We start from the raw sequence: 12,470 nt of genomic DNA on the forward strand, positions 1-12,470 counted from the left end.
TCAATAATAATTCACCCTGCATGGAGGCCAAGCCCACACGTTCCAGGCTGGGATTTAGAAATGGGAGCTCAGCCCCAGGCAGCCTCCCCGCCATGTAAGTGCCAGTCCCTCGCCCAGCTCTCCCTGTCGCGGTTTCTTTCCGATGCTCTCACTGTTTTCTAACCTTCCCCTAGCAAGGAAGAAAAGTTTCTCCAGTGCAAGCCACTGGCTGACAAATGTAAATCTCTGGGCCGCGTTCCTAAGAACTTGATAACAACAGGCTGAAAAATCAGCCACGGGGTGCTAAAAATAAACAAATGCACGGAAGAATTTGGCTTGGTCTCATTTCCTCACGTGATGTCTCCTGCCTACAGGCAAACATCATCTGCCCCGTGCAGAGCACCGAAGAAAACTGCACAGAGCATCGAAGAAAACCACTTCAGCTTTATTTGTTCAAGCCACAACCCCTGTGCCACCGCCCAAACCTCGTGCTGCTTTTGTCTTCAACCCCCATCCTTCACAGCAAGGACCGAGGCAACCGAGTGAGATAAAAGCATCCCCACGTGCCCTGGGGCTGACTTCTGAGCGCAATCGCCTGGGTCAGTCCCCAGCTGCAGACCGAAGCCCCAAGCCACCCCCAGCACCCCGCAAGCCAGGAAGAAGAGGAAAGGAGGACTTACTCGAGGAATCGTGTGATGTACTCCCGGCTGCAGCGGGACCAGGTGAGTGGGGACGTGTCATACAGGAGCTGTGGAGACATGATGAAAGGTCTTTTCCCAACTGGCTCACAGTCATTGCTGCTTCCATCATGCTGAATCCCAAAACTGTGTAAGAGCACAGTCCCACAAAGGAGAGGTGAGCCGCACGCCGCTACAACCGCGCAGCCTCTCTGCTTTCCAGCACAACAACACGCAACGCCGGACATCACAAACCGTCCCAGCTCCACGGGGACTCGGTCATTAACAGGACTGGGGGATCTGGCCGTGTGGGACATTTCAGTGATACCAAGGACACTGCCCCGAACTTTGTCCCATGCTTTTATTTCAGCTTTCTTACTGAAACCCAGCCAAGAAAAAAAGTAATGAGAGTATCGAACAAGATCGAGTTAATTAAACTTGCTGGGTACACATTTTTACCATACAAAGATATCTGTTATGAACTATGATGTTCAAGTGATCTTGTCAAAATTTAACTGAAATTAGGGCAAGCAAAATTCTGTCACTGATTCTATAAGCAGAGCCTATTTTAAAACTTCTTAATGGGCAACTCTCTTCTCCAAAACTTTTAGCATCAGCAACACAGGATAATATACAAATGCAATTTGTCCAGGTTGCCTTGGATTATGGGATTTTCATTGAACCTGGGGCAACCAAAAACTTAACTCTGAAATGAAATTCCCCGGGTAAGTTCTCGCAGGTGCAGAGGAAGGTTTGCACCAGTGTGGAACTGCTCGGCAATCTTCTCCCAACTTCCACCCGTGACTTCTCAAGCCCTGACTGAGCGGCGCAGAGGACAGAGGTCAGAGGAGAGGAGGAGGAAGCCGGTGGTACCTGTGTCCAAGCTCATGGGCCACAGTGAAGGCGAGGGGCAGTCCTGTGTCCTCGTTAATGTTGCAGCTCCTGTGGGGCTGGCACATCCCCGCCACGTGGGACAGACCCAGGGTCTCGCAGGGTCTGTTCATCGCTGCGCAGATGTCCTTCCTTTGGCGATGGAGACAACGAACACACAGACAGAGAGCAAAGAGGGGGGTTGAGAGCGGCAGGACCCAACACGACACGTGGGAAGGAGCATGGGACACGTCCCAGCCCATGGAGAATGACACACGGACGCTGGCCAAACAGAAGTGAGAATGGAGATATCCAACGTCTTCCCGCAACGGAAAGATTTATGACCTTTCCTTTCCCCTTTACTCTCCCGGTATCCCTGGCTTATTATTAAGCCTGATTAATGGGAACTGCTAGCCAGCCTAGCTACGTTTATTCCATTGTATAAATAAAGCTGATGCTGGGAATAATTAAGTGATTACTACGTTGCTTGGGGAAGCACATCGCAGGAGTGCTGTGGTCCAGGGCAGAGGAGCGCCAGCCACCCAGGAAGAACAACTCCATTGAAGTACACGGCCTTAAGTGCCTTATTTCTGCTACAAAGCAAACTTTCTAAAGAAGATGAAAACATTGTGGGTTATGAATCATCACACAAACCACCATGATACTGCCAACAGACAAGCTGCTGCAGCATGAAACCATCAAACTACATTTTGACTGCAAGGTATATAAACTTGGCCAGAGGCGTGAATTCCTGCGAGCTTCATGGGAGGTCAGGGGCCTTCTCAGAGGCTCCTCTGCCAATCCTAGAGTTAGCCTCCAAGGGAAAAAGGAGAGTTAAGCCCTGTGTACATCTCCTGGGAGGATCCAGCCATTCTGGGGCTTGGCAACAGGGCCGTGGTGAAAATCTGGTTTGGAAACCTCAACTGCTAGTCAACTGGGAGCTGTCTCCAGGTTTAAACCTGAGATCTGAGACCAGTTCCAGCCACTAGGACCAGGTTATCTTTGGATTTCACGTTACATATCTTATGTGCAGATGTCCAGGCAGGGCTCAGGCATGGATAGTGAGATTTCAACAGCTGCCACTGAGATGTTCCTCTGGCTGCCTGTCTGCTTCCCTGTCTGCAGCCGGCAGACGTGTTTCTAGCTGCCAGCATGGCATCTACAGCATAAAATTAGCACATGGGCACAATACCTTGTGAGCAGGACTGCGACGTCGTGATGCAGGGGATGAGAATCTCCTTTAATGTTGATGCTCTTTTGCCATTTGCAAAAGCTTTTCAAGGTGTTGTCTGCATGGTGGGAGATTTTCAGGTCCTCCTGCCAGCATAAATAAAAGCCTGCTGTCATATTGCTGCCAGATCTGTTTGGTTTTCAGGATGCAGTGGGGAGAGGTCTGATCTCAGACACATCAGAGTGGAATCAAGAGTAACTACCATCCAGATGGAATTGCTCCATATTTATAGGTTGTAGGCTGGGTGGGAATACAGTCCTCTTCTGGTTTTTTTTCATCTGTGATGCAACTGAAACATTTAGTCATCTGATAATGGGGGTTAAGAAACACTGCGGGAAAATACCCTGTCCTGTCTGATGGGAAAGGATGCAGCTGGGGAGCCTATCTGAGGGGCATCAGGCTCCCTGAGAGCCACCGCTGCAGCTGGAAGCACAACCAACCAGAGATTCACAGCCCTCTGCTACCGGCATTGATGTTGTTATCATAGATTATTATAAGAATCAGACTCTGCAGTCCCTCTGACCATGCCATCCACCTGACTTCACCAGGGCTGCAGCCCATGCAGAAGACAAGGAAGCAAGGCACGGGCACCTGTGTTTATCTTATGCAAACTCATCCAGGCCATGAAGACAGCAGAAGAGAGAGCTTATGGGCTTTCAAGGCCAGCTCCCCGTGTATCCCAGCCTCGCTGCCAGGACGGGAGGGTGAGTCACCATGTTTTCTTTTTACCTCTTCATCCTCCAGCAGGATGAGTCGCACTATTGCAATGTTGATGGGGTTCCCAATGCTGGCGTGGTGGAACAGACCGGCCACCTGCAACAGTCAAAAGCCAAAGAAATAAAGCCCAAATGAAAGACCTTGCCCTGTGACACTGCTGCTGGTAAGTACATCTGCAGGGGAACATGAGCTCAAGGGGAAGCTACTGAAGGTTGTTGACAACATCTCAGGGAATTCCCCAAAATGAAGGACAAGACCAGATGCAGACCTGGACTAAAGCATTCGGAGTGTAATGATATCCATTTAAAATCGATATAATCTGTGTAGCACATTGAAACTCAACCAGAAACACCCGGAGGAACACCTCTGCTTTCGCTCCTAATGGATGTGTTTAACATCTCAAAGGAAGCCTGTGCTCTCTGGGTGCCTTCACCAACCCCCAGAAACCCAGGGATGTTACCGTGACGTCCTCTGCCCAATCCCACACTCTTTTCTGGCCATCAACCCTTTTCTAAAATGCAAATAGCCGCTACCACGGCAGCAGAAGAGTGAACAGACTAAACTAACTCACGCTGACATATCTGCTTGTTTTATGGCACCAGCAAACCGCTCTCAGATTTCCAGTGGAGACCACCACAATCCGGTGCTCCTTCCCTTAACTGTCCTCAGTGCCACCTTCCCAGGAAAGCTGTTCACGTCCCTCCTGCTAATCAGGCTAGTGCTGGCATTGGCTCCGATGGCAGCTGCCCCGGAGCACTCCCTCTGCGAGCACGGCCACCCCTGAGTTCCAGGGAGTCTGAGCCAAAGCTCCCAGGTCCCCGCGGGTCTCTCCTCCTGCAAGGAGGTTTCCCTACCATGTGGAGGGCGGTGGGTGGCCCTCGCGCAGGCTTCGGGGTGGTTTCAGCTTCAGCTGCATCCCCATGCCCAAGCTGCCTGCATGCCTGCCTGGGGAGAGCCGCAGCGGCATGACCCTGGGCAGCACCCACCACCTCCCTTCCCTGGAGCATCTCTGCCCTTGGGGTATCTCCCTGGGAGGCCAAGTTATCCATCCCCATGGAGGGAAGGAGAAGGGAACAGCCCTTGAGCTCATGGCGAAGGTGAAACCGCTGCAGGCTGAGCTGCTTCCGCCTGCATCCAAATTTTGGCCTCGGGCTTGCTGACACTGACCCATCCTCCCGCGGCAGATGGAGCATGGAGCAGAAAAGCCAACATGTGGGTGGTAACAGCCTGTCCGGTGAGAGGTTTGCTGAGGTCCCACCAGGGATGAGTCCTGGCAAGCCCAGCGGTCTTTATGTCTCACAGCCGTGTCCCCAGGGACCTGGCGGCTCTGCCATTGAGAGGACCAGGACTCACCATGTTCATCACGGTCAGCACATACTTCTCTATGTTCTCTCTCCCATGGTATTCTATCATCTTGGTGTCTGCCACCACGAGCGTTTCCACCCACTTCTCCTTGCTGATGGAGCGCTGCTTTATTCTTCTCTTCCTGTGCTGCTTCTGTTCCCATCTTTCCCTCCGTTTCTCAGACCTCTCCAGGTTTTCCTGAGATTCTGAGGGATTAAAGGGGGAAAAAAGACTTTTTTTTTTTGTAAAATATCTGCAGCTTTGGTAAAATATCATCAAGGGCTTTTTTTTTTTTTTTCTTTCAATTCAAAGAAACAGCCTTTTGGTGTTGAGAAGGAGGCTCCACACACTTAGACCTACATGTATTTTGCTGTGCTGTATGTTCCAAAAAATTACTGTGGGGTGAAGACTCTGACCTCAGTCTGTTGCACAGCAGCATTAGCATGAAAAAAAAAAAAAATTTTAAAAAGCATTCAAAGTAATTTTTTGACTGGAACAGGGTTTGCAATATTCCACGAGGAACACGGAGCCTCCCAGAGCAGAGTGCTTAGGGTTTGTATTGACATATGAATTTATAGGCAACCCTGCAGAGATGCTTGAGCATGTACCACCAAGAAACAACCCCGGTGGCTCAACATTTCTGATTATCATCACAAATCTGTATTTTGCAGGAGAGACAGTTCCCCAACACGATAAACTCTGTGGCCCCAAAGCCGGACTGATGTCTTGAGCCAAATCCCAAAGATCATCAGTGTCCAGGGCAAGACCAAGACATTGCAGGACTGCACAGAGATTTCCTCAGCCACATGGAGACTGAACCCTGCTCCCTCCTGGGGAGAAACAAGGGGAACATTCATTGGGCTGAAAAGAGACGGGAGGCGGAGGAGAGCTCGGATGCTCCTCACGCACACCAGCAACTGGGAATTCTCATGCGGAGACTTTTCCTGTGACGCTGCTCCAAGATCAAGGTCAGGGTCAGCCCCAAGCTGGGTAAAGGCTTTACAAACTGCATCCCACACAGGGGGAATTGCTTTTAAGACCATTTTCTAAGGGTTCAGCCTTACTTAGTTAACAATGGACTTTTACATTTTATGGACTATACTGTACATTAGTTGTGAAAGAGTGTTTTATCCCCCAGCCTGAAAAATCCCAAGTATCTGGATAATTTGATGAATTGCCAATACCACTGTGACAGTTTAATCACAACAGCTTCCTTGGAGCTTGTTTCCATTGTGTCCTTTGCTGCTAAGCTTCCAGCCGGGACGTGAAGGTACTGCAGAGAGGATGGGCGCAGAGGGCTCCCGGGACCCCAGGGAGGGCTCGTGTGGCATTTTGCCTTTCAGATCCCTCTTAAACACTCACCCAGCTGTACACACAGGCTGCACTATGTATTGACAGAAGCTAAATAACACCTAACAGCCTAACACCATCTGGCTGTGTGGTGTTTTGCAAAAAAACCCAGCAATACATCAGTACAAAATGAAAGGCTTGCAGTAATTAAAATCCTACAGACTTTTGGTTTCCTTTCCAGGGCATACACATCACATCCACTTTTCTAGCTCAGATTGCAGTAGAGATCCACATGCATTACACACGGGCCATATTACACCCAAGGAAATTCATTTAGAATGAATAGACTTCAAAGTCTAAAAGGAGCCATTATGATTACCATAGATTAAATAAGTAACTTAAATTAACAGAAGAATGCCTGAAGATAACCTGATGATAGGAAAAAACCCCAGTTTCCAAAAGCAGAGCACTCTAGGAAATAAGCAAAACAAGACACACTGCCTGGAAGATGCAGCTTCACCGATGCAGACGAGGAGCTGCTGGGGATGCACTGAATCCCTCATTACTTGAAATCTTGGGTTTGGAAGTTTATCCAACCCATCTGCTCTAGACAGAGGAGAAGGAACCGGCACGCACTCTCTGCCCCGCGGCAGAGAGACTCCTGGGGCAGCGACCAGGTTCCACTCTGAAAGTCCAATGCCCCGACAGGTCAGAAAACAATGTTTGCAAGGAAATGAAATACTCAGTCTCCACATCACAGAATGCTTGCAGCAGGGCCGGGAGGAAAGGATGAGAGCGAGAGGCCTGAGGTTCGGCACGCCTTGAGTCGTATATGTGAGAAACGTAAGCAAATACAGAAAATTTAGCAGGAGACAAAAACCCCAACAACTCTGTGCTCTGCAGTGATTCCCGTCACTTGTGATTAATGCCATAAACCCACTGCCTGGCGCTCAGCAAGTGAGATCTCCTGACTAGCAATGTGAATGAGCCTTCCTGCAATAAAAACGCCTATGGGAATGCTTGTGTGGGCACCCCTGGGGCCACGGGGCTGTCCCCCAACCAGCAGCTCCAGGCCGTCAGACACCCACCCACCAGTGGCACCGCTGACTGTGCACCTCCCATGCCAAATGCCACCCCGCAGCAGGACGCCGCACAGCCCACAGTCCATCCCCTCCCTGCTGTTGGTTCAGTTTTTTGGTCTTGAGGGTTTTCTTCCTTGCCAGCCTACGTGGCAAGAGGGACCTCCAGCCCAGCTTGCAAAACTCAAACTATGAGCAATGGGTGTCATCGATGAATGCTGGGAGCTTAGGATGGGAGCTGAATGCCAGGGTTTAAGACTAACGAGTCTGCGGAGGCAATGCAGGGGGCTGAGGTTTGGACCTGCTCCCTTTATCTTTCTACAATGTGCTTCATATGAATCACAGGACCCAGCTGCTACCAGCTCATTGCAAAAATGCAAGAGGAAGGGGACAATACCTTGCACACCACAGGTTTCCCGTGGAGCTGGTGGCCTCCTGCCTTGCTCTGGCCTGTGCTCAGGTGCCTGGCGCTTGTATATCCTGTGGGGCTGCGCCGCTCCATCCTCCTGAAAGCTGGTGGATACCGGTTCGATGAAATAGTCCTCGTTCATGAGCCGAAACACACCCTTCTGGCAGGGAGAGACAAAGTTGTCACGTGAAGCCACCTGCATCTAGCACAGACTCACACTGAAGAACCCGGGAACGGGAGAGGGTTTGCAAAATTTTCCAGGAGGAAACAGGTCTCTAAAGAAACTGTTTTTGTGGGTATTTTGAGCTCTAAACTCCCAGACAAAAGAGAACAAGCCAGCATGGATTGATCATTAAGAAGGTAAAAAGCTAAAGAGATCCCATCATAAAGTGCAGATGGGTGGTGAACCCGATGGGTGTCTGCTAGCGAGGAGCTCAGGGGCGGCAGGGATGCTGAGACAGAGAAACGCCTTCTCCAGAGAACCAGAGCACCCCAGGAATACGCACATATGGTCTGGGACTGTGCTCCCTCCACCTCTCTCTGACCTTCCTGGAGACGCTCTGGGGACTCCAGGCAGACAGCCCAAAGGACAGCTTGGACCATAGTGCAGCACCAAAGGTCTTTTCCTAAGGACATCCTAAGACACAGACAATTGCTTCTGGCCTTTTGCACTGCCTAAGCACCACCATTGTGAACCATCGGGTTACAGACTTCCCGCGGTCAAAGACCAGAAAACCTCCAGGGAAGAGGAAGAGGAACCTGCAGCAGCACTTGATCATGGCAGGAACTCCAATCAAGGAAAGTCAGTCCCAGGACAAGGAGCACAGTCCCTCCACGCAACAACGGGAGGATGTGTTATTGACATCTCTCGTTTAGCAGGAAATGACACCCTAAAACTTTCTTTGGTAAATTATGACCCCCCTGACCCTGGCCCAGATGCAACACATCCTTATGGACTCACCCTGGACTCCCCAGCCTCCACGCATCTCAAGAACAAACAGCTGCAGTCACTGCATGGGAAGCTCTTTGGATGGGTAGTTTCAACCCAAGGAATGGGAGCTCCCATGGGACTCTGCAGCGTCAAGGGTGCTGCCTTGAGGAGTGCTTTGTAAATGTATTTTGTGCCATAAGACAACTCCATCTGTTCTTGGCTGCTTCAGAGCAGCCTCACGGTGTCTGGAGCAGGCTGAGGTGTCCTATGCTTACTCAGGAGCCTGTTCATGTTCAGTTTTGCTTACCATGCTTTTGCTCTGACACGTTTGTTATTTTTCACACCCCAGGACAGGGCAGGGACAAAGACAGAAAATCAAAACACGCCTCTCCAACTGTTTCCAAGATACAACAGGACTTGAGCCTACCAGTGATGCTTTGTCACTGCTCATGTGGTGCCAGGGAAGAGAAAATGGCTTCCTCCCTAATTAAGTCCTTGCAAATGTAAAATAACAAGAAGGAAACACCATGGGGATGGGGAAGGAAGGGAAGGAGGCCACAAATATGATTTCTTCTCCATTTCTTGACGCAGGTTATTGTGAGCCAGGAAGGGAACAGACACCTCTGCCCCGGCTGAAATCCTCCCAGGGTGCCCTGCACAGGGGCCACATTTCGTCACCGGTTGGTTCTGTGGTAGCACTGAGTGGCATCTGCTGCCCGTGGGAAGGTCCGTTTCTCTCTGTTTAAAACACACCTGGTTAACCTTTCTGCACCTTGCGTGTCCCAGTCCAGCCCGGTAAGCAGTGCCAGCATCCCTAACCTCTGCCTCCCTCATCACAGACTGTAACAAGAATAAGAAATCGCCTTGGAGAAGGTGAAATTGCACTGGCAAAACTACACAAGTGAGAGCAGAATCCAGCTCCTATGACTATATTTTATTTTAAAATCATTGACAGGAGGAGTTTGAAGTCTTATAGTAGTGTGGTAAGAAAGGTGAAGCCTGGTTGTGGGAACAGGGATTGCAGAGGCTGGCCGAGGGTGTCAAACAAGGTACCATCACTGTGCGCCACACCAGTAGCTAATGCTGGAGCAGGCGCTGCACTAACGATGGTAACGGGGAACTCGGCCCTTCCAGGCACTGATGAGATTCGGTTCAACGCATGAGGATGCCACAGGCAGGAATTTTGGGAGAGCCCATCTGTGCTTTACAACTGGGAATGGCAGAGTGCTTTCAATGCAGCAACGCCGGGCTCGAAATGCAAGGTATCACCACCATATTACCTGTATAAATGTAATATACTGCCCTAGCCTATAGCTCTATGCTTCCCCACACCTGAGTCAGCTCCTTGTTTACATCCTGTAATACCGACCATGCTTACAAGTGGCATGTGAGTAATTCCCTGTAATGAAGCAGTAGCTCATTACTTTACTTTCCATAATAATTATGAGACATGCAGCACATTGCTAAGTACAGTTTTCCGTGATTTCATGTCTCACTGACAAAAAGCCATGGTTATTTTAAGACTGAGTAGAGAAGGTTTAAAGCAGCTTAAGGCTGCGGTTTGCTCACCACTCGCAGTTTATGGACGGCAGACTCTCTTGCAACATTGTGCTAATGCTTTTTGTGAGCTAACAACTTTTCCTGCTTCTTAAAAAAATACTAATCCGTAGCATTTGCAGGATACTGTTCATTTTCAACACACTTCACAGACCGTAATGATGGGGTTCACCAAACACCACTATGAAATGGGTGTTTTCAAGGGACACATTATGTGGATGACAAATTATGTAACAAGTAACTTCCTTTTTGCTCTCCCAGCTGTGGTTAATTCACAAAGAGAAGTTTAATCTCTTAACCAGCACGTGTTTCGAATGACCTGGTGAACATCCTTCAGCCCGTTCACTATTAGCAGCTTGGTTTTGCCTGACTCACGCTGCAAGACTGGACTTCTAAGTCTGACAGCAGATTTCAGCTCACTGGCAGGACGAGGCCACGCAAACATTTCCAGAACCATCACGTATTACCAGGGGTCTCCCCGTGCAAATACGCATTCATGGGAGCGTTTGTGACACTTTCTACTTCTGTGTACACTGCAACCATCAGTGTTTCTCTCATACAAACATTCACAGAAAAATGAATCAAAAGGTTGTAGGTTCCTCCCAGGTGCATCAGTTTATTTTTTAACTGAATGATGGGCCTGGCTATTTTCTGTAGGCTTCATCCCCCTGGAGACAGGAGTGCTGCATGAAGTGCAAGGCGCCGAACACCTTCAACTGCTGTTAAATTTGGTAGGAAAAGAGCAACCAACACCTTCTAGGACGTGCCCAGCTCCTGTCCTGCCATGCTGTGCAGCAGGGAAGGTCTGAGCTTTCTTCTTGCAGCTTCAGGTGACAGAGAGGCAGCAGCGATGCTCCCCGCCGCACGCCTGTGCCCTGCACTCTGCTTTCCCCGAAATCCAGCAGTGCACTCTTGCACCTCCAGACAAAGCACAGTGATTTGGGTGGCCTCTGCAGACCTGCCATTTAAAAGCCACCCCACTCCACCAGGCTGACTCAGCATACAGACACACTGCCTTCATTTAAACACAGGAAGCTTAAAATGCAAACACAGCCCCCAGCCAAACGAAGCCACCTGTGGCAGCCAGCAGATCGATGATGAGCCAAAGGAGTCATCATCCCTCCAACCCCAGGGACGCTGGGCGCAAGCACTGCTGGTGATCCCTCCCTCCGCAGCGGTGCCTCCCCTTGCCCCCAAAAGGAGAAACCCACCCCGCTACACCCACCACTTCCAGCAAACCCCAGCACCTCTGTCAACCCACAGTCCCTGCTCGGGAACGGGGGTCTGCGCGTCATGGGACCTACCAAGTTATATGGTAACACTTCTGCAAACCACCAAGGGGCTTTAAACCCTGTGGGTACGTGGTACCTGCGCTAGCTGGATGCCAGCTCATGCGGATATGGACGTTTATGCTGAAGTCCTGAATTTGCCTTGCCAAGCACCGACACAACAGTCTTAATCCTGAAAGTTGCTTTGCCTTTCAGCAAAGCTTACACTCTTACAGGTCACTGTCGCCTTTGAAAATATGTGCAGTGGAATAAGGCAGTGGAGGTGTTCACAAAACATAAAGTAGTTTACCTATACGTGAGCTGTGTTATCATAATACCTCCAGGCTTCAAACACCTTGTTTTCAGATGGATTTCTCATAATCCTACGTTTATGCCCTAGAAGGCAGAGGCGATGAGAATTGCTCTCTTTGGGAATTTGGACACAAACAAGTAAACACAGTCCCGGAGAGTTCCCAAACCACTGGAATCCATGGGAAATTTACAGTCAGCTCATCCATGGCCGCATCAAACCTATGCAGTGAGATCCTGACTCTGCTGCTGTCAGGAGGAGTTTTGCTACTGCTTTCAGCAGAAAAAAGGATTTCACACAGCTTCTGCTATTTCCTTATTGATTAAAGATCTCCAAACTTACCAGGCCATCACATGTGCTGAGCGCAGCCAGACCTCCCGTCAGCGCCTGGCTCCGAACCTCCCCAATCATATGGCAGGAGTTGTACGTGTGAGACTGGATCTTGGCATTGGCGATCCCCCCGTATCGCCTCTCACTGACGAACCCGGGCGCCAGGAGATTGTTGTTAAGGCTCAGGTTGAATTTCAGCGGTTGTCCTTTGTAATGCAGTTCATAGAAGGCGAGAAACTTGCTCCTGGAGGAAGGAGACCTTCGGTGAAGTGCTCTGTGGGACAAATCGTAGGACAGGAACGATCCGCTCTCGTCAACCTTGACGGGATGAACGATGTCACTGCTGGAGTAGGGCAGAGCAGGCTCTGGGAAGAAAGGGGGTCAGTGGTTAGCTTCAGGGTTCATCACCTTTCCTCTCCTACCCCTTCAGCTGGATGCTGAACTCCCAAAGGCAGCCCAGTGGGCTCAAGTACCCAAA

At 50.0% G+C, this 12,470-nt stretch overlaps 1 protein-coding gene across 1 annotated transcript in view; it reads right to left on the minus strand.

The window, feature by feature from the left end:
* The window catches only part of ADAMTS7 (ADAM metallopeptidase with thrombospondin type 1 motif 7), a 52,383-nt gene that overhangs the window by 38,962 nt on the left and 951 nt on the right, over window positions 1-12,470 (minus strand). Inside the window, exons 2-8 of the mRNA XM_052808466.1 lie at window positions 12,005-12,357; window positions 7,585-7,756; window positions 4,828-5,024; window positions 3,487-3,570; window positions 2,719-2,843; window positions 1,530-1,679; window positions 660-803 (exon numbers count right to left, since the gene is read on the minus strand). Coding sequence (XP_052664426.1) covers window positions 660-803; window positions 1,530-1,679; window positions 2,719-2,843; window positions 3,487-3,570; window positions 4,828-5,024; window positions 7,585-7,756; window positions 12,005-12,357 — 1,225 coding nt within the window. The remainder of the gene's footprint in view (window positions 1-659; window positions 804-1,529; window positions 1,680-2,718; window positions 2,844-3,486; window positions 3,571-4,827; window positions 5,025-7,584; window positions 7,757-12,004; window positions 12,358-12,470) is intronic.

The sequence above is a fragment of the Harpia harpyja genome, chromosome 14, assembly GCF_026419915.1.
Source record: "Harpia harpyja isolate bHarHar1 chromosome 14, bHarHar1 primary haplotype, whole genome shotgun sequence".
NCBI classification, from domain to species: domain Eukaryota; kingdom Metazoa; phylum Chordata; class Aves; order Accipitriformes; family Accipitridae; genus Harpia; species Harpia harpyja.